Genomic DNA, 27,512 nt, shown 5'->3' on the forward strand with positions numbered 1-27,512 from the left:
AAGCTATTGAGGAGCACTGAGTTAGGTTTTCATTTAATTTGTTTGTGTTCTTTTTCATTAACAGTCTCTGATATTTGATGAAGTTGACCTCTCCGATGCCAGTGTAGCTGAAGCAAGCACAAAAAATGCTAACAACAGCTTCACGGTACGGTTACATTCTGCTAACTCCCTGCTCAAAAGTTACTGAAGGAGCTTTCCTGAGCATGAACAGAAGGCCATCTTGTTACCAACTGTGTGCCAACTTATGTGTGTTGGGGTTCTTGCTAACACAGTAAACTTGCTAAGTGCATTATATTCTCCAACACCCAACACTATTCCTGATTGTTTGGGTCGATAAACCAATAATGTACTAAATGTATTTTTTGGAAAATATTTATGTTTTTTCCTTTCTAGAACTTTGAATTTTAATGCTTTAAGTTTTTCCTCTCTTTTAAATTTAATACTTTAACTAATTCCATTGTTCTTGAATATTCAAAAAGTTTGTTTTTTACTTTCAATCTTAAAATACTATTTTCTCCTGCGCTTCTGCTTTCACTCTGTTGCTGTAGTTCAGGCCTTCATTTCTTCTCAGTTAGGTAATCCGTTTGGTAACTATTTAAGAGGTGTCCTCTGTTCCAGTTAGTTTTTTTCCAATTGCAAATCCCATTGCTTAAAAGACCTTTCTGGCTCCCTGTTGCCTGTCAACTTACATCTGTGACTCCATCTTAGAGTCTTGTGAAATCATGCCCCAGTGTTCTAGTGTTACTTATAATTATTTGTCCTTGTATACCTCACTCGTCAGTTTCTGTCTGTGCCTGTGCTTGTCCCATTCCTTCTGACTTGAATGACTCCTCTTCCAGCTAAAGCTGTTGAAATTCTACCAATTCTTTAAAGCTTATCTCAGATATATCATTCTTCTTCTACTTCTTTCATTCAAAAAAATATGAATTGAGTATCCACTATGTACCAGGTACTTGTGCTAAGCACAAAAGATTCAAAGATGAATAAATTGTATATATCACCTCCCTCAAGATACTCACAGTACAGTTCAGTGAAGTTCATCTGGGGTACTTTTTTTTTTTAAAAAGATTTTATTTTTTTCCTTTTTCTCCCCAAAGCCCCCCGGTACATAGTTATATATTCTTCATTGTGGGTCCTTCTAGTTGTGGCATGTGGGACGCTGCCTCAGCATGGTTTGATGAGCAGTGCCATGTCCGTGCCCAGGATTCGAACCAACGAAACACTGGGCTGCCTGCAGCGGAGCGCGCGAACTTAACCACTTGGCCGTAGGGCCAGCCCCCTGGGGTACTTTTTGTAACTACATGTTCTCGGTCCTCTAAGATGCATAGCTCTTGCTGTGTTGTTGCCCCCATCTACACTCCCAGTCCCTACTCTAGGAAGCCACCACCGTTGACGGTCGTGTCCATCTTGCAGGCGTGCCAGGGCAGGGAAGACATACAGATAAACAAATACAGAGCAGTGCCATGACAGAGAGAAGCACTGGTAGGGGTTAGGGTGGGAGAGGAAGCAAATGAATTCAGATTTAGTCTTAGTGAGGTATGGACATGTGGGACGGTTCATGGGGTAAATATTCCTCCCCCTCCCCACTCCCCAGGGAGAGTTTAGTTCAAGGAGAAGAAAGCCAAGAATAGAATCCTGGGAAAATGTTAAAATTTAAGGTTTGACCAGTGAAGACTGAGAGAGAGCATTCTGAAGTATGGAAGGAGCATCAGGAGGCAGTGAAGTTATGAAAAGCCAGTGGAAGAGAGTTTCAAGACGGAAGTTGTTAAACATCAAATACTGTAGAGAGGTCAAGTCAAAGAAGAAATGAAAAGCGTGTGTTGAATTTGTTAACTTTGGTCACATTGCTATGTATAGTTTCAGTGGCGAGGTGACATGCATTAGGCTGCCGTGCGAATGCAAGGTGGAAAGGCAGAGAAGCCAGGGTAGATTACTTTCCTAAAAGCTTGATGGTTAAAAGAAGAACAAGTATGGCGAGACGAATGTTCAGCCTGGAAGAGAGAGCTGTGGTTTTTTTGTTGTTGCTCTTTTGATTTGTTTTTAAAATGGGTTTTGAGTGTGTCTATATGAAGAGAGGAAAGGTTTGTTAGAATCAAAAGTTGAAGCTTCAGGAGAGAGGGAATAATTGATGGAGCATGATTGCTGAGTAACCTGAAGGGCACAGGAACCAGAGAACAGGTTAAGAGATTCACCTTGGACAGGAGACAGAAAGCTTATGGAAGTAGATGTGGGCAGGAAGTTCATATATTTCAAACCCAAATGCTACTATTTTCTCCATGAAATTGAAGACAGGGTTATCTGCTATGAGTAAGAGTTTAGGTGAGTTTGGAGTGGCTTCTATAGAAAATGAGAATTGAAACTGAACAGGTACCTGCAGAAAATTACTAGGTAGTAAATAGTGTCTACCAACTATTAGAGATCAAGTTGAATAATGTTCTTAATTCCTATGCCTATAGCATTTTGTTTACTATGGGGGTAAATAACCACAGCTGAATTGATCCAGGGTTGATGGTTTATAGGGCATATTAGACAGAAATATAAAAGGATTGCTGGGTGTTTTAGGATCAATAACTTATCCATCTTTCTTCTCTGAGTTCTCAGTTTTTGAGAATGAAACACAAGCAGTAAGGGACAGCTTTATTAATGGCTGAACAGGATGCAGTAACCACTAAAAACAGAGCTTCTGATAAATTGTTGGAGGCTTAAGGCCAAACTGTTGCTTATTATTCTTTCCTCCCAAGTAAAGGTGGGGTAGGGAGTGAACGATAGTCCTCTCCCCTCTAGGGAGACTGATGGAAGTGGGGGGAATAAAGGTTTACCCCAACAGGGATCTAGAGTGTAGTCTGAAAGAGGGTTCCAAAATTCCAGATTTGAAGGATGGAACAATTTGAGGTGAAGACAAGGTCTAGGGCGTTGGAGTAGATAAAGGTAAAGGGAACTGACAAGCTTGGGTGTGGGAGAGGTTATTCAAATCCTTTGTACAGCTCTTTCTTGGACCTCCAACTGCGTGCAATCTCTCTTGTACCTTTCTTATGGAAAGTACGATATTCTGCCCATTTAGTTAGGTACTTATGTTTATTATAACCTCCTTGAGAGCAGAGACTCTATCATATCTTTTTAACCTCATAGTACCTTATGCATAAGTATTTGTTGATTTAGTTAGTAAGATGAAAGTTTATTTTAGACATGAGAAAACTTTTTGTTGGAATATTTTCAAGAAATTTCTTCACTCAACTCAACATTATTTTTGAAGTTTTTTGGACTAAAGAATGTGGAGACTAAAATAAGAGATATGTTTTCAATCAGTAATTGACAATCCTCCCTATGTTTAAATATTTAAATATCCCACCTTCCTGGATTGAGTGACTGCTACCGATGCTGTTATTCTGGCTAGTTCATGTCAGAGGTTAATGGAGTAGTTTGGTGGTGTTACAGCTGGAGAATTCAGGAATGATCAAATTCTGCTTCACTACAGGCACTCCTCCTCTCCTTGAAGTGTCTAAGGATGATATATTGACAAGGGGCAACAGTAAATGGAAAATCTATAATTAGTACACAGAAAATGGAAAAGCTGTGCTTTGCCCAGAAACCCAATGCCAAACTCTCTAGAGAAACAGGTTCTAGAGTGTGTGTTCTAGAGAGCAGGGCAGAAACTGACTTAACCTGGGAGGTTACTTAGCATCATTTCTACTTCATTCTCTTGGTTGTGAGCAAGTCACCAAGGCTGGCTGAGCTTCAAGGAAAGGGAACACAGACACTATGAGCATCAAAGGATTTGCGGATGTGGGTGAAACCTCCCTACCTGATGATGTCTTTTCCTGTCTTGCACAGGCCTATGTTCCCATTCCTGGAGTTAGTTATAGTCTTGTTTTTCTGATTGTCTTTATCACCTCAGGTATTGTGTTAATTTTCTATTGCTTCATAACAAATTATTACAAACTTAGTGGCTTAAAACAACATCCATTTATTTTCTCACAGTTTCTGTTGGTTGGACAGCATGACTGGGTTCTTCTGCTCCAAGTCTCACAATGTTGAAATAAATAGATATGATAAATTGAAAAATATATATGTGTGCACATACACATACATATATACTTTTTAATTACCTTACATCAGACTAATTTTGACCAGGGTTTGTGTTTTTGGTTTTACAAGTGTCTTCTTCAATAGGCAACAACGACAACGACAACAAAACCTACTAACGTTGAAAGCGTTTTCTGTGACATTATGTGTCAGTGATGTGACCGGGGAATGAAAAGGACAATCCCTGGCAGCCTTATTGGCATTTTATAAGTCTTTAGGCTTAATTAATGTTCATCACAATTTATTCGTAGTTTAAGTTCTACCATGGCATTTTCAATGATTGGAAAATTGAGAATACGTTCTTAATTTTTTTGTTCACTTTTTAATTGTTCATTTTCTTTATTTTATTGATATCTGTATGGCGTTTTGTTTTCATTTTAACATTTTTATCTTTAACGCACCTCTGTGTTTATGTGAATGTGTTCTTCTTATATTAGAGAGAAAAATTCTCTTCTTCTTATATATGGCGAGAAGAATTATTTCTCCTTGGTTACACTGTGCCCCCCCAGGAAGGGGATCCCAGACCTCCTGATGTTTAATCCAGGGCTCTTTCTTTTCACACAGTATTCTTTACCTCTGGATAGTTTTTGCCTCCCCTCTCTTTCTTCCCACATCTCCTGCTCCCTGTGTCTCTTTCCCACTGATCACAATATATTCCCCAGCTTTTTTTGATTTATCCAGTTGCAGAGCTTCAGCTATGAAGTCAAACAGCCTGGATTTGGGTCCTGGCTTGGTCGTGTTTGGTTACGTGACCTTGGACAAATTATTCAATCCCTCTGAATCCCAGTGTCCTCACCTGTATTGAGGGTAACAATGGTACCTGCCTCATAGGGTTATGAGGATTGAATTAAATGTGATGATGCCCTAAAATACCTTGCACAGTGATGAGCAGATGGAGTTTAATAAATGTTGGTGGCTATTGTTATTCTGAAGTTATCATCTCTCTATTTCCTTCACAAGTGACAGTATGTTGCCAGTTCTAAAAGTTTGGGAACTTTGAAGGAGAATATGAATGACCTTTATCTTGAGAAAACATTCCATCCTGCCTGTCTTTCAGAGAGGTAGTGAAGATTTATTTCCACTTTTACCTCAGATTAATAAGTGTTATTGGGAAAAGCAACCATTCTGTAATGAATGAAATTACAATCGTACCTTGTTAGGTAAATGGTATTTGCTAAAGAAGAGCCTTTTAATGATTTGAAAGTCGTCACAATCACGTGGTACATGTTAGGCTTTCAAAGCGTGCTGTTCAAATGACTCTCTTCTTTAAATTTTAATGAATATTAGGCTAACCCTTAAACAAATGAGTCATTGTTTCAAAGAAATTATTGTACTGTCATTGTTAAAACTTATTATTGGAAGTTTATAAGAAAGTGTGTCTTTTTTTTTTTAACTAGAAAGAAATACAGAGGTAATTCATTTGGTTTATTTACTCACCCTCAACATTTTTAGGGAGTGGTCTACAAGTGTGTGTGAAATCCCACCGTTTATTACACATCCGTGCTGGTTTATTCAGTCGTACGAAACGCAGATACCATGTGGTATCACTTATTTTTAGAACTAAATAAGCACTGCAACAAAGAGTCATTTTAGTTCACATGTTTAGGGTCACTTGCCACAGTGGACATGACTGAAAGCTGATTAACGTTAGATTATGATTCTTCTGGTGAGATCTTAAAAAGTAGACATAAAAACAAACCAATAAAGAGAATATACTCTTACAGCACATAAAATGCTGAACATTGTGTATTCATTGTACAATTGAAATGAGCTGGCTGTGTGTTCATGGGAGGGGAAAAATGTTCCTAAGAACTTATTTCTTTAATGTTTACCTTCTGTTTATTCTGTTTACCTCTTAGCTTCCTCTCTCATAACATAGTTCAGTTCATCCTCTCTCTTAAGAGAGATATCACGTCCTTTAACCCTAAGAAAGTGTCAGTTTACTTTTATCCATGAATATCTCAATGTTTAGTTACAAGGGAAGTAACCAAAAGTTATTTTCTTTTCATGTTATTAGTGAATGCATATCACACAACCCGTATTTAGATAATCACGTAAATAAATAATCACTTAGATAAATGAGTTGCCTACTTTATCTGATAGTATTTATGGTAACTACTATGTGCCTCTTCTAACTGTTTTATGCCTGATAGCTCCTTCAATTCTTTATATTAGTCCTATGAGGTAGGTACTGTTATGCTCTCCATTTTATAGTTGAAGAATCTGAAACAGAGATCTTAATATCTAGTGTAAATAGCTAAAATCTGAACCCATCTGGGTTGTCTGACCTCACTGTGTACTCTTGACCACTCTGCTATCCTGCCTCTTTATTGTGGAGTTTTAAATGAGTGTGGTTCAGATAGTATCCCTTTAATTGTATTTTACTGTTCATTTTTGTGTCTTCTCTTCTCCAGGTCAACCATAGAGCCCTATGTTGTATTACCAGATGTACAGCAAGCACTTGCTGGTTGTGCTACAAATCTAGAATATTACATTTTATTTTGGGCACTACAATTTAAATAGAAATGTTGACTAAAGAGCTCACAGAGGAAGGGAACCAATATTGTAAAAAGATCTTGGAATCACGGCCTTGATTGACCTTAAAGGGCACTTTTTATTTTAAAGATTTGGGGAAATATGACATGTATTTTTAATATTTGAGGAATTATCATGTTTAAGAGACAGTGGACAGGTTTTGTGTTCCTGCAATGTGCAGGACAACGATCTGTGGTTGAATTCCTGGGGTAAAATTTCAACTCTGCATGAAAGAGAACTTTCTGACTTGAGTCATCTGATAGAACAGGCCCCTTGTGAGGTAATGGCTCCGCCCATTATTAGAAATCTCTAGTCATCTCAATCCCTGTGAACTGAAAGGAGGCTTCAAGGAGAGACATCTCAGAGCAGAGTCAGGTTCAGAGTGCTGATGTGAATTTCTCAAGGTTGGATGGCTAATAGCTGTGCACAACTAGTAGAGAATTTTGGGCCCTCACTTCTTTGGGTTTCTTGGAAGTAGGCAAGGTGGAGTGGACTTAGAGATTGCTGGTCACTATGCTGGATGCTTTACACACACTGTCTCGGTATTCCACACAGCAAGAGCTAAGTAACCATCCTTCAAGAATGCTGTTGGAGAGATCTCTGCATGGTGTGTGTATGTGGGAGGGGGTGGTGGGGAGATGGTAGAGGCTGAAACTTCCTTGCAAGCACGAAGACTATGTCTTCTTCACTGCTGAATCCCCAAGGCTAACACGGGGCCTAGGACAGAGAGGAAAGACAATAAATATTTGTTGAATGAATGAAGGAATGTGTCTTGTTGAATGAAGGAATGAATGCTATTTGTAAACTCTAGTTTTTCTTTGGGAGAAAAGTGTCATTTGAAGTTTTAGCTTAGAGAACACAGTTTCCTAATTTTCCCCCCATGATGTTGGATTATAATATACCCGTGAATATTTATATCCTTGTTGAAATCTTTATATCATGACTCAGTTTTTTTTTTTTTGAGGAAGATTAGCCCTGAACTAACTACTGCCAATCCTCCTCTTTTTGCTGAGGAAGACTGGCCCTGAGCTAACATCCGTGGCCATCTTCCTCTACTTTACATGTGGGATGCCTACCACAGCATGGCTTTTGCCAAGCGGTGCCATGTCCGCACCTGGGATCTGAACCGGCAACCCCGGGCTGCTGGGAAGCGGAACATGTGCACTTAACTGCTGCGCCACCGGGCTGGCCCCCTCAGATAGTTTTTATACCAACAATAAGCCTTACAAATATGATTCTTGCCTAGGGTTAATCATTGCAGTGGTCCCACGTAATTATTAGATACTTGATACTGACAAATCTCATATTTTTTATTTATATGTTGGTTAAAATATTTTATAGCACTCTAAAATGATACCACATTAATGAAGTTTGAGTGGTTGTTTTGCCTTTTAAAATTGATTTGTATGTAGATTAGATGTTTTTATATGAAAACTGATAACTTATAAGTTAAGTTTGAAATTTGTATTCTTTTTTTCTATAACTTAGACATCAGGCTTTTAGAAATGAAATAGCTTTTCATTGTTTTTGTGGGTATATCATTTTTTTTTCTTTTCATGTACGGATATAGCATCTTTTCCAAGAATATAACCAAGAGAAATACTTCTTAAAGTTATTTTGGGCTTCCTCAGAGCAAAGTCCTGGGAGATAAGAAGCCATTGGTCCTTGTGCAGCTAGACTGAAATCTTGGAGTGGAAATAAGCTGTAGGTGAAGAGCTGTGCCTTTGCCTCCACCTTCGCTTGCACTCTTCCATGAACCTTTCCAATAGATTTCCTCAAGTCTCACCTTCACTAGTGACCTTCCCATAAGTCTTTCAAAGGGACTTTCTAAAGTAAGTCAAGAACCAGTGAGCATGTCCTTGAGTATTCTGGCAACTCTGGAGCTCTGGGAACCTGGGGCTTGCTTGCATAATCAGACCATGGGAGGAACAGCGCATAGATAGTTTCATCAAAGGATCTGTCATGGTGTGAATATTCACTATCGGTAGATTGGGAGTGACAGCTCATCATCTCAGAACCGTGTCCCTGGAGATCCAAGCAGGGTACCATGTTAAGTTGCTCTGCTTGGCATTAGCACTTTCCCCTTGCCCTGTCCTGGCGTTGCTGAAGATCCACGACTCGGCGAGAACATGGCACTTCTGGTCAGTGACCTGCAACCTGCTGCTTCCAGTACTTTTTCTACCCGCCTAGGCTGTTGCACAGCAGCCCAGTCTCCACCTCATGCCCTACTTCCAGAACCTTCCCTGAGACAGTCATTCATTTATTCATTTAACAAATATTTATTGAGAGCTTGCTATATGTATCAGACGTTGTGCTAGATTCTGGATATACAGTCATGAATAAGAAGAATTGAGTACCACATTTTAAAAATGTATTAAAGCTTCCAGGAATAGATCTCTGTTTTTACAATATGTGGCCTTGGAATAGTATTCTTGAGATACAGAAAACAAGGAACTGCCTCCCTGCTGGGACTGGAGACTGTGCCATCACAGGGGCCCATTACAGGTTATAGGAAAGAGAAGGGATTACACACCGTCTTACAGCTTAAGGCCCAGACCAGTCTTCCTCTATTTGGTATGTGGGATGCCACCACAGCATGGCCTCATGTATGGTGTGTAGGTCCGTGCCCTGGATCCAGACTTGTGAATCCTGGGCTGCCAAAGTGGAGTGGGCAAACTTAAGCACTACGTCACTGGGCCAACCCCAACCTATCTGTTGTTTCTAAAAAAATATTAAAATAATTTTGTTTGTCTTAAATGTTAAAATATGAAAACAGTACTAAGGAAAGCCTATTCTTCTACAAGATGTAAAGTTTTAAGGTGTTTGTAGTATTTATTTTTACAACCTCTTCAGTTTATTTTATAACCCACAAGAAAGAGTAATGAGCAAATAGCAGGTACTTTTTATCTTACATCTCACATTATTATCTCATTAAACCCATGAAGTAGTTATTCCTTCCCTTCAAATGAAGAGATGAGTTTCAGAGAACTTAATTTTGTAAATTTATATAGCTAACAAGTAGCATAGTTAATATTTAAGGCTTGTGCTCTTTCCATGAGAATGAATAGCATATTGGAATTTTCAAATCCCTATAATTATGAGTACAATAACAGTAACTGTCATTTTAAATAGGATTTACTTTAATGTTGCCATTCCTGGTGAATATTCATTACCTTACAAGTGAGAAGAAAGTTTATGTAGAACAGTGTACCAGCCAGCGATGATTAGAGTACTTGTTGTCGCACAATGTCAGTTCTTGTGGTGGTCATTAAGCTAATTATCTTTATTGGAAGAGAGAGGATTAGCAATTTGGAATGCCCTCTGCATTGTGACAAGTCTCAGGTAAGAATTTAATTTCTGACAGTGGTTTAAAAGAGATTTTCATCTGCCTTCAACATGTCTGTGGTCTCTGGACCCAGTTTAAACTTGGCCAAGACCAAATCTCAATGCATGAAGGCAAAGGTAGGTTTGTACTTACGGGAGACAAATTGCGATATCTAGTCAACAATAGACAAATGAAGCCCGAAGCACGATTTTCCTGTTGACAACAGGTAGGTTGAGTGCCATCCAGTTGGAGGTTTTCTTGTTTTGTTGGTTGTCACAGAAAGAGACTTGCTGGTAGCCAATCTGAAGGCTTTTGGACAGTCCTGGCACTCGGTTTGTGTCAGCTGATCAGGGTTTATGAAGGGTTGGATAGCTGTCTTAGGATGCTTTCAGAAGCTTATGGTAAGCTGCCCCCACTGGTATGACACTCAAGGCAGAAATTGGTCTTTAAGTCTTGGAGAAAAACATTAGTATCGAGAAACTATTAAATAGAGTTGACCTCTTAGAGTAGAAGGCATGGCTATATGTAACCTGGCCCTTGACATCAGAACTTAATTAGGCCCCTTCCAGCAAGGTTGAGTGATCCAGACACTGGGTGTGGCCTAGTGACACCATCTGTCCGGATCAGCTGATAGGATTTCTCGTCTCTGCAAATGGGATGCTTTGACCCACTTTACTAATGCTTTGTAATAATCTAGCAGCACAACACTGTTTCGTATGAGCATCTCATGGTAGGTCTCTACTGGGGTAGTAACTGGTATCACGTAGGCCTGCCACTGATATTTCAAGTGAGAAGAATTGTAGTATTCTATGTGTTGTCTGTCTGTCTGGTCTATATGTCTATATGTCTGTATGTTCTATATGTGTCGTGTTAATAAGGGTTGAGTATTTGCCCTCTCTGGTTTCTGCACAAACCTTAGCCATTTTCTTTTTCAGAGTTCCATCAATAAAGGAGTCTAACAATCATTAATTAATTTTTCACAGTTGCTCAACAATATTATTAGAGCTGCCTTTTATGTTAGGCTTATAATGTGAGAAAAGCTGTCAGGACAAAGCAGCTAAAACTTTTCTCTTGGGGACCTTTTGTAAGAATCCAGGGTTTTTTCTGTGTGTGTACAGGTGAAGTGTTGTTCGTGTGATGATGTTTTAGATTGTATCTCTTTTCAGCATAAGTTGAAGCATGCGCACCGGGAAGGACTGACATGACTATCCTCCCAATGACTGTTGAAAAACTTCTAAAAGATTTTAACCTGAGGTTTAACACAATATGATCAAGATACACACTTGACAGGATAGATTGTAAAGAAAGATTTTTCAAGTCTTTAGATTCATCAATGCCTTCACTGCCCACGTCATCCAGAATTAGCGGGGGTAGTGAAATGTACTGTTCACAAGTGAAAAGACATATGTACAAGGATATTTATTACACATTGTAAGTTCAAAAGATTGGAAACGATCCAAATGTGCAGTTAGAGACTGGTAGAAATGAGTTATGAAATATATCGCACAGTAGAATGTTATGCAACCATGAAAAAAATGAATCAGCTCTACATGTAACAGTACGCACTGAACTCCAAATTTTATTCAGTGGGAAAAGCCAGATCTGGAAGGGTATGCATGTATGTAAAATGTCACTCTGTGTGTGTGTGTGTGTGTATGTGTGGGCACGCAAGCATTTAAAACTCAAAAGACCATATATTTGTTGTATGTGCAGAGAATATCTCTGGAGAGATACGCAGAAGTTGACAAATATTTATTTGCCTTCAGGAAGGGAACTCAGTAGCTGCGGGTAGGCTTAGGAGGGAAATATACTTTTCGTTCTAAATATATTTTGAATTTTTTCTCACAAATGTGTATTACCTATTCAGAAACTTTTAAAGTGCTACATAGGAGCCCCTTCTGGCAGCTTCCTATCAGATGCATTTGACAAGAGTGATGGATTTCCAGGAAGCCCGACTTGGACACTGCTACAGTGTCCAAGGAAACCATGATGAGGGTACACATCAGACTGTCTGCAATGGGAGGGAAGGAGGGGTCGGTGAGAGATCTTGTGGGAAAGAACAGAGAGCTGTGACTAAAGGGAAGGGAGAAGGGAAAGGAGGAAACCAACATTGAGTTGTTGAATTTGGGAGGATTGATATATAAATGATGCCTTTAATTAAGGGTAGAAAATGAGAATAAAAGGTTTGTGGGAGTGAAGACATTGTGAATTGGACATTGTGAATTTGAAATGATGGTAAGATATCCTGGTGATGTCTTGCAGACAACTGAGAGAGATGCTTTAAAAACTACTAAAATGGCTTAAAGTACTTTTTTGGTATCATTTTCGTGGCTCTTTTCAAGTTTCCAGCATATTCAGATATCTTCTCTGTTCCTTAAATGTGATTATGGTGTAATGGAAAATTTAGGTTTTAGAAATATTTTAGTTTTGTGGTGACTGGTACAAACAGGATAATTATTTTGTTTTGAAATTTCCCATTACATACCTACCCTGTACAAAGCAATTTATGGTCACAACCCAAAAGAGCTTGTGCCAAGGGAATGAGGCTAATGCATTGTTCCCATCTCTGGTACAGTCTGAAAATATTAAATGAATGGTACAACTTTTAATGTGTCCATTAACTAATATTCACCGCTAATTTACAGTGGAAGTGTGTGTGACAGCCTGCATAAATAATTCCTGAAATCACTGTGATCCTTGTTATTACAATTAATGCTAAAAAAACCCTCCCAGTTTCCCATGTACAGAGGAATACTTCAAATACAATGCTATATGTATATGATTATATATCTTTTCAATATTTTGTTCTCTGAAGGTGCCTGGTTTGCAGAGACCTACATTAGTAAATGAATCATTATTAATTATTTTACCAGCACCTTTGTGTCACCTCTCTTGCTCCTCTTTAAAGAATGCACACAAATGTACAGGATTGAGATATAACTGTGCAGTTGCCCTGATTATTTTTAAGGGGAGAAAAAGTGAGCAGCATGTGCAGCCTTTTCTGCTGTTTCTTCTCTCTTTCTCTCTATTATGTGTATATATATATATACACACAATATATAATTTATATATAATATAATTTATGTATAAAACATAATTTAGCACACACAGGTCCTAGCCTGTTATAGTTACTCCGTAAATGGTAACTATTCCAAAATAAGCTCAGAAGCTTATTTTCATTCCAAACATGAAAGCTGGAGTCATCTAAACTGCTCCTTCATTGTCACTCCTCACAGCCAGTTAGTCACCAAGTCCCATTAATTCTGCCTCTGAAAAAGCTATTAAATCCTTTTTATCCCTCTTGTCTGCTCAGATCTTCATGGGATGCTCCTGTACACAGCAGCCCCACTGCCACCCTGAGCTCATGTCCTGTCATTCTCTTCCCGCAGTTTGAGTCTCCTACCATGTCTCCCGACCACCGAGCTGACCCTCGACGTTGCCACCAGAATTATCTTTCTAAAACAAATTATTCGTGTCTCTTCCCTGCTTAAAGCCCTGTAGTAGTGCTCTGTCACTTTTAGGATCAAATCCGTACTCCTTAGCATGGCCAAAAGGGTTTTCATAATTACCTCTCTTTCTTCTCTTTTTTCCTTCAACCTGTGATTGTCATATCACACTACTTAGAACATCTAGTCTCTAGGTTGTGTTTTGTAGTGTAGGGGTTATCATGCTAGCCTTACAATACCCAGTCCTTACCTTGACCTTTCTCCATCTCTGTGTTTGTTTGACCGTAGGTTTGCAATATCCCTTCCTTCCTTTCCCCACCCTCCAGCTCCCTCCACATAGAAATACACTGGAAGTCTTATTTGCCCTTCATCTTTCCTTGTTTGGGTATCATCTTCTCTCACAAAGCTTTCTCTGATCTTTCGGTCTTGGTTAGCTGCCATTTCACTGTATTCTTGTTGCACCCTGGGTGCTGAGATCATAGATAAGGATTTAGGGCTGGTCCAGTGGTGTAGTAGTTAAGTTTGGCATGCTCTGGTTCAGCAGCCGAGGTTCTCGGGTTCAGATCCGTGGCATGGACCTACACCACCCATCAGCCATCAGCCAGGAAGTTTGGTGATGGATGTTAGCTCAGGGTGAATCTTCCTCAGCAAAATAAATAAATAAATAAATAAATAAATAAATAAATAAAAATTTAGATCTTAAAGGATTTTTTAAGCTGAGCTAAGTGGTTTGTAAGATGATGAAAGGGACCTATTATTCTGAAATCAGGTTTGCAGTCATGTACCACATAATGACGTTTAAGTCAAGGACAGACTGCATATATGACTGTGGTCCCATGAGATTACTACCATATAGCCCAGGTGTGCAGTAGGCTATACCATCTAGGTTTGTGTAAGTACACTGTATGATGTTTGCACAGTGACAAAATTGCATAATAATGCATTTCTCAGAATGTATCCCCATCATTAAGCAATGCATGACTGTACTTATCTACGTTCCCCATTGTACCATGAGCTCCTTGAGTGAAAGGGCTAGGTATTTCATCTCTCTGTCCCCAGGGCTGCAACATCGCTTGACATAAAATAGGCACTCTACATTTTATAGTGAATGAATGAATGATTTGATGGATGGTTCAAATAGAGAGTGCAGGTTTTAAACTATCACAATAGGTAGGCTTCAGCATTTCCTCAAAATATTATAGCTTATCCAACCCGTCATCTTTACCCATCACTTAAGACATGAGTATACTCTGTGCTGGGAGTGTGTTTGGCTTTTAGAATACAGTTGTGAAACAGACATGAAGTGGGCATAGTCAGAAAATAATCAATTGTTAAAACATAAGTGGAGGAAAGTGCTTCAAAGGAAGCATGTTATGGTGGAGAATGAAAGTGGAGACCTTCTTAGATAAGGTTATCAGGGGGGAAAGTTAGTAAACTCTGTTTTTCAAACACTTGGGTGTTGGACTCAAGGGGAGCTCGCAAACTGCATAGAATTACGCTGCTGAATTGTGTGGCTTGCTTTGTAGTTTTGAATTCTTTTATTTACCTTTTGTAGTTGTGAAGTGTGTTTGTTTGGAAGTCTAAATATTAATTGGTTTTGGTCTGATCAGTTTTTAGATTTTTTTAAAACCAGTTTTGGTGAACCACATATATTTGTAGTAATAAGATACAGTTATAGCTGTTATTTGGTGGTCCAGTGGCTAAGATTCGGTGCTCTCATTGCTGTGGCCTGGGTTCGTTTCTCTACTGGGGAACCACACCACTCATCTGTAGGTTGTCATACTGTGGCTTCTGTGTGTTGCTGTGATGCTGAAAGCTATGCCACTGGTATTTCAAATACCAGCAGGGTCACCCATGGTGGACAGGTTTCAGTGGAGCTTCCAGACTAAGACAGACTAAGAAGAAGGACTTGGCCACCTGGCCACCCACTTCTGAAAAAATTGGCCATGAAAACCCTGTGAACAGCAGTAGGGCATTGTCTGGTAGAGTGTGGGAAGGTGAGAGGATGGTACAGAAAGACCGGGCAGGGTTCCACTCTGCTGTACACAGGGTCGCCAGGGGTTGGAGTCGACTCGATGGCACTGAAAACAAAATTGCTATTATTGTATAGCTAAATGAAGTTATAGCTTAATTATTTTGAAAGTTTTTACAGGAAAACTTATCTTGTTATTGCTAATCTGAAACTTTATCTTAGCCCTTTTATTTTCTATTGACATAATTGTTTTGGTAACAGTTGATGTCTTAGAGCCACAAATATCAAATTCAGCACAATACGTGTGCTTTCACTAGGATTCTGTGGTCCACATAAAGGCAACTGAGGAAAGACCTCACTTGTCTGGTTTAATAGGCAACAGAAGCTGTGATTTGAAGTCAGAAGGCCTGACTGTGCACTCTGGCTCTCCTGCTTACTGAGTTTGCCATTTTAAGCAAGATGAATTTCTTTTTACCTATCGTGCAGGCCAGTTATACGGAAGACTAAATAAGAAAATTATGTGACCTTATTGACAGCAAAGCACTTTGAAAATGTAAGATGCTGCGGGAGTAATCATTCTGTGTACTTATCAACATTAGAACCTCTTCAGTGTCCTACTTTTAATGAATTTAATTATAAATTACTTTGACGAAAAGTTTGCATCCATGGATATTAATTGAAATTATGAATATAATAAGAAAGTGGATTACAGGTGTCATTGATATACCAGTTCGTTATTACAATATCAAAAATTATAATTGTGTTGTAGTTATTTTGTAGGTGTAGTAGGCTGAATAATGAACCCCAAAGATGTTTACATGTGGATCCTTATGTGATTATAATCACGTAATCAGAGTGAAGCAGAAGACAAGAGGAATCAGAGTCAGAGAAGACGTGGCTATGGAAGCAGAAGGTTGGAATGTGCAAGGAAGGGGCCATGCGCCAAGGGATGCAGGCAGCGTCTATAAGCTGAAAAGGCCAAGAAATAGATTCTCCCTTACAGCCTCCAGAAGGAATGCAGCCCTCTGAACAACTTGATTTTAAACTTCTGACCACCACAATTGTAAGAGAATAATTTGTTACAGCATCAACAGGAAACCAATACAATAGGGATTGACTCAACATTAATAACTATAGGTTGTTTGAATTGGAAGAGACTTTTACTACTGACTTGGATCCAAACTTTATTAGTCTTTAAAGAAACAGTGGTTTATTATAAATGATGTAATGGGATACCACAAAGTAACACTTAAAGCCTTTCTTGGTAGGCTCCCTGAGGCCTCAGAGGGGCTGGCTTTACCCTCTGTGGTTTCACTGTATCCTTCTACCTTTGGCTCCCTGGTGAACCAGAGGCTTCTGGGAAGTGACAATTAAGACCGTTACTCACAAACAAAGCCTTAAAGACAAGGTAGTCCGAGAAAGATGTTAAACAGGCTACTTTCTTGTACAGTTTTTGTATAGGTTCTAAGATATATAAATTATATAATGTTGAGTTCAGTCGCTCATTTGATAAGTGTTTGGATTCTGCCACCTTACATGCCTCTATTGTGTTAATATTTCATTAAATGCTTTTCAATAGAATTTTGATTTGAGTATTTTTGGATTTTTAGATTTAAATAAAGGAAAAATTTGCTTTTCAGAATGTGAGATCCTGTGGAAATAGTGTGTATGTAGTAAGAATATTGGTACTGAGAGCATTGAAATCTGTGGTTCCTTTTTTCATGGAAACAGGTATCGGAATTTATATTCTATTTATATTTGACACTCTAAGTCAATAAAAAAAATCCAATGTTAGGTTATAGAGAGAAATCAAATTCACATGGAAAATGACATTGTTATGAAGCCCTGATTCCTTAATTAGGAAGTACATTTTGTGGCCTACCGCCCTAATGTTAAGCAGTCATTGGAGCTCAAGAATTATGGAAGTAAGACAAGATTAAGATTGCATAAGATTTGCATAGCTCTCTTCTGTTCAGTCCGTCTCACCCCATCTCAACCAATGATCAGAAGTTTTATTTCATTAACTTCTGTGGACATTTTAGGTCACTTGAGCAAGGGAACCACATTACTCATCTAATTTGAGTTTGATATGGGAGAAGGAGGTAGACGGTCAGAGACTTGGATCCTAGTGGGTGTGGTCTGCAAGCTGAGTTCAAGGCTAAGGGTTGCATAGGGTCCGTATGCATAAAAGCAGACAAGATGCCCAGGTGCCTCACCTTAGTTCCTTGAAGAGCTTTGCTTGGGATTCCCAAATGCTTGGGTATATCTTTTTTTAATTGTGAAAAATGTCAAATACACACAAGCTCAGGATAAGTGTGATCAACCCCCACATCCCCGTTGCCCACTTCCTGTATTATCTAGATGTTACCACACTTGCTTCATCTCTTCTTTTTCCTATTTTATCTGAAGTATTTTAAAGCAGATCTTTCCCATCATTGTACTTGACCCCTCATTCTTTAGTAGACACACCTAAAAATATGGTTGCCACATTTTAACTCTGCCTCTTTTCCATCTTTCTTCTCAAACACAGCCTGGGTATTCCGAAACTGTGAAAGAAAAAGATTTACTGAGTTGACCATAGTTACTCAATTCAGTATTTTATAGTGAAGGAATAATCTTTTCTTTTTTTTTTTACTTGCTGTAACAGTGCTGTTACTTTTTTGTTGACTTCTTATATAAGAAGTCTGTTAACTAATTGTAGACAACTCATTTAGCTTCTATATTTATTTTTTCTTTTCAATAAGTTATAATAAAATTAACCCCATACCTAACTGACAGAGATGATTGAAGAATCAAGGAGGTACTGCCTTTTGCCATAAGTCTGTAGTCAAGTATTCCTGTAGATAAAGAGACAGACAGACATACTCTTGGCAAAAAATGTTCTGCTCTCATCCAGAGGCCTTTTCTCTTTCTATAATTAGTAGATTTCTCATAGTAATTGTTTTATATATTTACAAAAAATTTCATTAGAATTTATTTTTTCATTGCTTACACTTTTTTGTAGAATCTTGGCACAAGTGAGTAATATTTTGTATAAATATTCATTAAAAAAAGCATAATTCTATGCTACAGAATTCTCAATTATTTATGTCAATGTTTAGGTAATTTCTTGATTTGCAGTTTGATTTTTGAAATAGCTATTATGTCCAGACAATAGATAACTTCTCCTTAGATAGGAAAATAAGCAGCATTGGGGCAGACTTCCTCGTGTCCATGACTAATGCATCCCTCTTTATTTTGAGACACTATATGGATGTTTGATACTTTCTGGTGTACATGACAGGAATGCCCACTAAGACCAGTAAGTTGTTATTCAGCTAAAATGACTCATCAGTTAGAAGGATGATCAGTCAGCCAAAACCAAAAACGTGGAATGACTTTCAAAGATCCTCTTAGACTCTCAGTAAAGAGTGTGTATGTGTGTTTGTGTATGCATGTAAACATAATTCTAAACAGACATCTGAAAGATTTTTAGATCATTCTGAAAAGTCATAGGGAAGACCTTAGTTCAGCTTCCAAACAGTGTGATTTAGGATCCTATTTACATAGTGTACTGCCTATCTAGCAGAATTTCTTTTATGAGTGCCAGCTGTAGACTAATAATGAGGTTCTTGCATGTGTGTCAGTCGCCTTTTCACCTCAGTCTTATCATTAGTCCATTACATCTTTATAAGTTATTTCACATCATTTGAGATGTTGTGAAATTTGTGTTCTGGAATTTCATGGAACTACTCTCTTCCTTCTTGAGCACTTAAGCAGATCCCACAGTGTTCAGAGCTATAAAATGAATGTTTATGGTATTGCATCACTATGATAAGGTCTCTTCCTAATCTAAAATTTTATTATTTTATTGGTTTAAATTTAACTATCTGTTGAAAATACCTGTGGCACTTTCTCTGGTCATGGTGCCAAAAATACATTTGTTGTGACATTGTCCTTTTCTTAGTCTTTCGTTAAAATTCAAGCACCCTTGAGAGAAAATATGCATCTTTTATTGTGTTTATCATCTATTAACACCTCAGGAAAGTTACTTTTTAGGTCAGTAATTGTCATCTTGGAAAACAGATGGGCTTGAGTCAACTAGATAATAAAATAGGGAAGTATTGACCCCAGAAGGCAAAGGAGTCAGAGCCTACAGAGGACTTGTAAACTCAGATGCCTCCAGGGGCCGCTGGGTAATATAAGCGTATGAGGTGGCCAGCTGAAGAAGATAGGTTTAAGCTGCTTGTACTGTGAGTGAGCAAAGTGCCTGTCTGATATGATGGATTTTAACTTGCTGTTGTTTTCCAACACAGGACTTCAGGGTCCAAATGGAATGGCCAAACACAACCATCAGAGGTCATCATCCTGTGACCTCTGTCCTATCACATGGGGTGCTGTAGGTTCTAGGCTTTTTCAGATTAGTCCCACAGAAAGGAATACTCTTTGGGGCAGATGACAACACTAGAAGTTCGGGAGCAGAGGGGTGCTGAAAAGGAAGATAGGGAGCCATAAACATTAAGAATACTTTCTTTGCATTATTTAGACCAGACTCTGCCTTGACGAATGGCAAAGTTGGATGCGTTCACTACCCTTCATGGTTGATAAACAGGGGTGTGTGTCAGAACCCCCTGTCTAGCTTTGTCAAACTACAGATTATATCTCAAATTATCCAGCCCTCCCCTCAAAACAAGATTTTGATTCGCCAATTCTAGTTTGGAGCTTGGTCAGGTATATTTTGAGAAAAGTCTTGGCTTGATTCAGGTGCACACACATAGTTGAGGACCTGTGCTCTGGAATGTCGACGTCCCAGTTCGCTCTTTGAGATATGGGAGTATCTCTGTCTCAAAATAGTCACTTAAGATGTATGACTACATTGCAGTTTGGCACATTTAAGTTGTCAAAGTGAATTGTTTCGTTCCATAAAAGAAGAATGAAGAAAAAGCAGCATACATAATTTAAGAGTTGGATATAGATTTTATGAGGAAAGATGGAAGAGGTATGTTAAGACTGAGCAGTTGGCAAATTCAGGTATAGCAAACCTAGTGTTTAAGAGACATATAATTATACCTGATTCAGCTTTAACAAAAGTCAAATTATATCCCCTAAAATATATGTAAAATATATAAAATAAATATAGACAATAAAAATTGTTATAGTCAGGGCAGTTGAGGATTAATCACTAAAAGATACAACAATAAGTACTGTAATAGGGCAGATGTGATCAGGTTGTTGTAAAGAATTTTAGATTAGAAATAACAATCTCCTAACAGAAAATGTTGTGGGAAATTTAAAATTACTAGAGAAGGTTGCAGAGTTTCCTTCATTGCAGAATGAAAAATCTGAGTTAAGATCCAGCCCAGTGGCGTAGTGGTTAAGTGCACATGCTACGCTTTGGCGGCCTGGGGTTCACCGGTTCGGATCCCAGGTGCGGACATGGCACTGCTTGGTAAGCTATCATGTGGTAGGCGTCCCACATAGAAAGTAGAGGAAGATGGGCACAGATGTTAGCTCAGGGCCAGTCTTCCTCAGCAAAAAGAGGAGGATTGGCAGCAGATGTTAGCTCAGGGCTAATCTTCCTCAAAAAAAAACAAAAACTGAGTTAAAATGAGGAACTCTCTATCTTGAGTAGTTTAGGCACAATCGCTACTAGAGATGGCATGCTGAACTCTTTCCATGTTGTAAGGGGATCTGATGCTCTTGACTTGGGTAAGCCTCTTGCCATCTTATATTCCTGCTTTGGTTCGGGTTAGATGCAGTGCAGTTAAGGGAAGACAATCTTTCGCTAATTTGTTGATATTTTCCTAATATCTTCTAAGGAGTAGGTCATTATCAGTATTCCTATTTGAGTGGTTTGCTAGTCAGTGACTATTTTGTTAGCAAAATGCCTCCATTTCTGACTGAAGCTCATGTTACTTTTGTCTTTGGACCACACTTACACAAGAAATGTATACATTGTAGAAGAAAGCTGTAAATACATGCATAATTTCTGTCAACACTAAGAAGAATTGGGATGCTAATATTGACTGAGCTCTGGCTTCGTAACAGACACTGGACTCAGTGCTTTACTGGGATTGTCTCTCTAATCCACAGACACTCCGCAGAGCTGTGAGTTCCTGCTCTGCCCTCACTTAGCAGCTGCGAGACTGAGGCTGAGAGAACCAAGGAAATATTCACAGCCACACATGTAAGAAAGGATGCTCTTAGTTTTCCATCTAAGTCAGTCCGACTCCAGAGTTTAGGCACTGAATCACTCTGCTGTTACATTAGTGGTTTCCAGTCAGGAATTCACAGATTAGCAATTGCCTGTGATTCACTTCCCTGCAGAAACTTCTCTCATTTTTTAAGTTCTAACACTGTTGTGCGGAACAATGAAATATTTTTAGAACACCGGTTCTCAAACTTGGCTGCACTTTGGAATCACCTGGGAGTTAAACTGGTGGGCGGGTCCCACCCTCATGTGTTCTGAGTTGACTGGTGTGGCGTGTGTGGTCTGGACCCTGGGATTTTGAAAAATCTCCCAGGTGATTCTAATGTGCAGCAAAGTTTGCGAACTCCTGCTTTGGAACAATGCAAAGTTTTAAATTCTAAATTCTCATCCTTCTGTTAGTAAAAAATGGTAATATTTTTACTAACAGAAGTACTATATGTTTACTTTAGAAACTACAGACAAACCAAAAAAAAAAATTACAATTAAAATTATCTATAATCTCTCCACTCAACGATAACCAGCGTGGTATTGGCTGTGTATCTTTTTCTCCTGTGCATGTTTATGTATTTAAAGTCTTAACTATAATATTATTCTTCTATAGAATTTTATGTATTTGACACCAGTTTGTCTTGTATCTGTCTTATGTATTTACGTGCTTTACCAGACTGAGAAGGTCTTGATTCTTATACACACCTGGTAGTGTTGCTGGATTAACCCTTCTAGGCCAGTAACTCTCAAAGTGGAGCAGTGTCTGTATTAGTGGAGAGTTTTTATGTTATTTGAGGTTGCATTTAGGATCTAACTGATTTGGGTGTCTCTCCTTTGTACTCTGACTTGTGCAGCACTTTTTCAGACAAGCAAACCTTGGTTTCCTTTGTCTCCCTTCTAGACCAATAAGGCAAAGCCCGTATGGCTTGTATCCCTGGGCTCTGGCATGCGGTCCACGCTCAGTAAATGCTGGGGTGGATGAACAGGCAGGTGTGTTCCGAGATCTGAGGTGGGAGTGGTGGTTATAGTTTGAAAAAACTAATTATGGAAGTAAGTTGAGGTGAGAAAAATTATTTGGGAATGTTGGGCAAGTGGGAAGAGAAGATAAGAGTGGGGTTGAGATGAGGACAGGGGCTGGGGACTAGGGCACACTTTAGGATAGATAAGCTGCAGATCCTTCAAGAAATGTAAAAAGCCCTCTAGTTCCAGAACCGTCTTGGCCTTGGCCCCTAACAGGCTCATACAGTCTTCCCGGGAATAGCATTCCCCACCCGTCTCCTCTCTCTTCCGTCTCCCCATCCTACTCACTTGTCATAATAAAAAGGCTGAGTCAGATATACTTTCAGAGTAAGAACCAAATAGTTGTTGAAATTTGCTGCTCCCCAAATATTCTTCTGATAAAGATTTGGGTAAGAAATCACTGTAGTGTGGTGGGGTTCAGTTAGGGTACAACCAGAGCCTGTCAGTTAACACCTGTCATTTGCTTTCCTACAAAGTTTCGTCCTGAGGAAGAATTTAAATAAAAGTTGGAGAGGGGATTCAGAGAACTGAAGCCCTGATGAGGGATTACCCTAGAGGAGAGTAATTTGGGAGACATGACAGATTTGCTGGGCTAGCCAACCTTCTCTTCAGTTAGGCCCACACAACTCTGGGCTGCTCACTGAGGTATTTTTGGTACTGTAGCCGTAAAGCTAGACATCTCTGCATGGCATGATTTATGAAGGATTTTCTTTTTCATACTAACTTCTTATAATGTAACTTTATCATCAGTAGATTTCTTAATTACCCTTCATCACAGGGCCGGTAAATCAAAATTATTTATTATTTCTCTTTGGTTCTTAAAAACTTAACTTTTATTTTAAGAATGTGATATGATCTTTACTTGCTTATGATTATCCATTTTAAACAAATGTTCATTAAAATTGCAAATGTGTGCATTTTACTTCATCAGCATATAAGGTGCATACATTATTTATATTGTTGAAATCCTTTAGAACTGAGGCATTTATGTAGTTCCAAAAACTACAAGAAAAATGAGAAGCTGTTTCTTTATCTTTCTTTCTCCTATTTTTGTTGAATTCACGATGACTTTTTAAAAATATAGTGGCATTAAAGATAGTTAAAACCATCAGACATCCTGCTTTACTTAGAATAAAACAAAAAACAAAATTAATAAAATAGCAAGCCTGATTTGCTTATCTGAATAATGCTCATCTCACTATAAGATCATAAAGAGAGGGAATCCTTAGAGTTACGTCACATAGTATAGCAAAAAAATAGATAAGAGAAGTACTAGAGACTATATTTATTTCAATAAATATCAGATTTATTCAGTGCAGTGAAACTGAGATTTCTGAAGTGCTGTGCCAGCCGTTGGAGCCAGGAGTGTATTATGATTTAATGGTGTCTCTCTGCTGCATTTGATGAGCTGTCCTAGGAAAACATTTTGAAGCAATAAAGCATCCATTTGGCTCCTAAGTAACGAGGGAGGCATTGCTCTTTGCATTAACTATTTATTCAGGAAGAAAAGTGACCAACTGCTAATAAGCTTTATCCAAAGAGAGTAGTGGAAAACAGAAGAAAATGCAAAAGTGAGGTTCTGTTCAATTTCATAGGCAATTAACAAATCCCCAAAGCTGAGTGGTTGGTGCTCCTCCTCCACGTGACTTCTGGCCAGCTGTATTTAAGCGCGAGTGCCTGTCAGATGTATTAAAGGCCTCTTGGGTTAAGGAAGGAGCGTGTAGCCTAAACTAATGACAGATGAGAGGAGGCAGTGACTGGTGAGTAACTAAGATTGAGCTGATCTCTATAGTTTTGAACAATGGACTTATTTTCCAAGGTGAAAAGTAGTGATAGAGCCTTGCTAGTTTACTCCTTTTGGGAAGGGTGTCTTTTTTTTTTTTTTTAAATGATTATTGCTTTTTCATGACTTGAAAAATCTCTATAATGCAATATGTAGATTATCACTTGATCAAATCGCTTTTAACCTGAGGAAATGTCTTATTTGCTTTGTAAATAAATATGTAATTTATTATTTAGAAATAGTTTCTAGGTTGGCATGTTGCATTTTGCTCAGAATCTTCACACATAAACAGGGGCTTCTTTCAAGTCATTTCAGAGTCTCACTGAAGCACTTTTGGTGCTGTAACGGCATGAAATTTTTATTCCCCTTGCTTTAAGAGTCTTAATATAGCTAATTTGCATTCTTTAGTGTTATGAAAAAGGTGAAAGTCACAATTATTTTCTTCCCTTAAAGCCGACTAAAGGACCCCCCTTATGCTAATGCTCCTTCCTTGCTCTCACTAAAAAGTAGTACAGTGGAGTTCTACACAATGAGGAAAAAATCCTTCATATAAATCATATTAAGATAGGCAATGGAAATGATATATAATCCCAACATTATTTGATAACAGAATATTCTTCATACCATCGTAAACCAATTATGAAATCATGTAATATTTCGTTCTTTTGATTTTCAATTTAAAACAAGTCTATGTTGAAAACTACGTATTAATTCTAACCTTACTGTGAATTATTTTAAAGTAAATTTGAAATCAACTTTCAAGATATATTCCTTGAAATAAGAACACGTTGTTTATTGGGTTCATGGCCTTTGGTAAAGGACTAAAAGGCCTGAAAAATGAGGAGCAATGAGATCAAAGACAAGAAAAGGCTCTTTAGAATTTTTGTTTCCTAGACCACGTTGCATCATACTCGGAGAACTAAAGTCATTTATGTTACAGAGAATCTTACTTTCTTCATGAGGGAAATAAGGACTCAGAGATTGCAAATGGAATTACCTTGTAAAATGCTAGGTTTTGCAGTAATCTCTCTTGTTATTAACGATCATTAGATTGAATTATCCCTTTCAGATAATCACTCCCTTCAGAAGACTAATGCTGTGTGCCGAGAACAGAAAGGAGATGGAGGATTGGATCAGCTCACTGAAGTCTGTACAGACCAGAGAACCTTACGAGGTGAAGTGGCATCTCTTCTGTTGTCTCATGTTCTTAACCGGAGAGCTGAAGCTGTATTCTGCAAAAAAAAATATGTGTGTGTGGATTCATTGAGCAGCTTAAGTCTGATGTTAAAATTTTTTTTACTTAAAGCAAAGTGTTTTAGTTTTAAAAATTTTGGATTTGAAATTTTAATCCTAACTATATATGTTTCGAATAGTTACCATCTGTAGTCTTGATCTCTTGTTTGGAAAATCTGTGCTAACGTCTCATTTCTAGGTGGCCCAGTTTAATGTGGAACATTTCTCAGGGATGCATAACTGGTACGCCTGCTCCCATGCCCGACCCACTTTCTGTAACGTGTGCCGAGAGAGTCTCTCCGGAGTCACCTCCCATGGCCTGTCCTGCGAAGGTACTGTAGCATCCAGCATGTGTTCTCCCTCAGCGCGGACTGTACCCTAAACACTGCCAGTGGTGCTTCTGTGACTTGAACAGAGAAACCTCATCACAGGAAAACCTTTTCCTTGGATGGAAGCAGTTCCTAGGAGCATCTCCGCAGGAACATAGTGTTTAAATTTTATTGTAGCTTCAAGTGGAGCTCTGCACACATAGGACTAACTTAGGAAGCATTTTTACTGAGGGCAAGATAATATAAAATCACTTGAAAGGATGTATAAATCAAAATGTAACATTTCACTCCTGAGGAACCAGCAACCACTGTTTAAAAAAAGTCTTTAGACTTTGTATGTCGTTCTTGTTTTCTAGTGTTCTTTTTCAGTTCAGATTGATCATGGAGAACAAAACTTTCTGTGAGGAGAGTATATCCTCTTTGGCAGAATTTCTGATTACTTGTATTTCATTGTTTTGAATGTTTTTAAAATTTCATTTATGTTTAATTTAGATGGATGCCACCCTTTTAATTTCTTTGAAGTTTTCTAAAAATAAGGCCTATGCTGTTGTTTCACTATAGGATTTTTAGGTTGTTTTTTATTTTAAGAGCCGTGACCACTAAAAACAAATACACTACTAATTGCCAAGAGAAAACTCATAACTTCTTTAGATTTATTTAATTTAATACGTCAGTGATCACGCAATTGTGTACTACTTTTTGAGCTACGAATAATACTAGCTTTTCTAATACAAAAAATTCTTATGTAAATTTGAATGTCACTTTATTATAATAAAATGAAATAGTAATAGGGTCACAGTTTTATTTCATTTTCAAGTATACAATCTGAGGCATTTCAGCTATTTAATATGATGTGGCGTGGTGATTAAGACCAGAGCTCTGCATCAGCTGAAGAGTGGTATGGAGGGTGCTGTGGTGAAGGTGGAGAATGATTAATTTGGGAGTAGTCCACAAATGGTTTGTGGATGAGAGAAAGCTCAGGCAAGATGGCCAAGTTGGCTGCAAATGCATTCATTAGAGTAGCTGAATGGAATTGAAACATAAATAACTGTGATTTGTACAAATAACAGCTGTCTATCACTAATATCAACTATTTAATTCTACTTTTCAGACTACGTTAGCAAAAAAAAATAAAAACTTATCTAAAAACAGGGGCATCCCACTTTAAGAGATCCTTCCTAAACTTAATAAAAATATGGCTTATCAAAGGAAAAAAAAAAAAAAAAAAGACCAGAGCTCTGCAGCTCAGCCCTCTCAGTGGCAGTCCCATTGCCAGCCTTGCAGTCTATGACCAGAAGTAGTTTAACTTTTTTAAACTTTTGGTTCCTCATCTGTAAAATGGGGATAATAGTCATTTATACCTCATGGAACACAATGAAAATTAAATGAGAGAATACGTATACTAAAACTGCTTTTCTAGTCAAATAATTTGTAGAGGTTTGTAACTGCACCATGGCCCAATGAATGAAAATGAACATGGAGGAGACATTAAAAATTTTTTTAGACTTAAGGAATGATTACAAACAGAGATATAATTGGCCTTTATGACTTTAGTAATCTGAAAGGGTTCCTGTGGCTCTGAGTTACTCCGACCAGATCTGTAATATC

At 38.3% G+C, this 27,512-nt stretch overlaps 1 protein-coding gene across 5 annotated transcripts in view; it reads left to right on the forward strand.

Moving 5' to 3' along the window:
• DGKH (diacylglycerol kinase eta) overlaps positions 1–27,512 on the forward strand; it is a 175,548-nt gene that overhangs the window by 75,947 nt on the left and 72,089 nt on the right. For all 5 annotated transcript variants that reach the window (XM_046664536.1, XM_046664534.1, XM_046664535.1 and 2 more), the window contains 3 exons: positions 65–145; positions 25,412–25,516; positions 25,775–25,907. In XM_046664536.1, coding sequence (XP_046520492.1) covers positions 65–145; positions 25,412–25,516; positions 25,775–25,907 — 319 coding nt within the window. The remainder of the gene's footprint in view (positions 1–64; positions 146–25,411; positions 25,517–25,774; positions 25,908–27,512) is intronic.

This window comes from Equus quagga, chromosome 6 (assembly GCF_021613505.1).
Source record: "Equus quagga isolate Etosha38 chromosome 6, UCLA_HA_Equagga_1.0, whole genome shotgun sequence".
In the NCBI taxonomy this organism is placed as follows: Eukaryota; Metazoa; Chordata; class Mammalia; order Perissodactyla; family Equidae; genus Equus; species Equus quagga.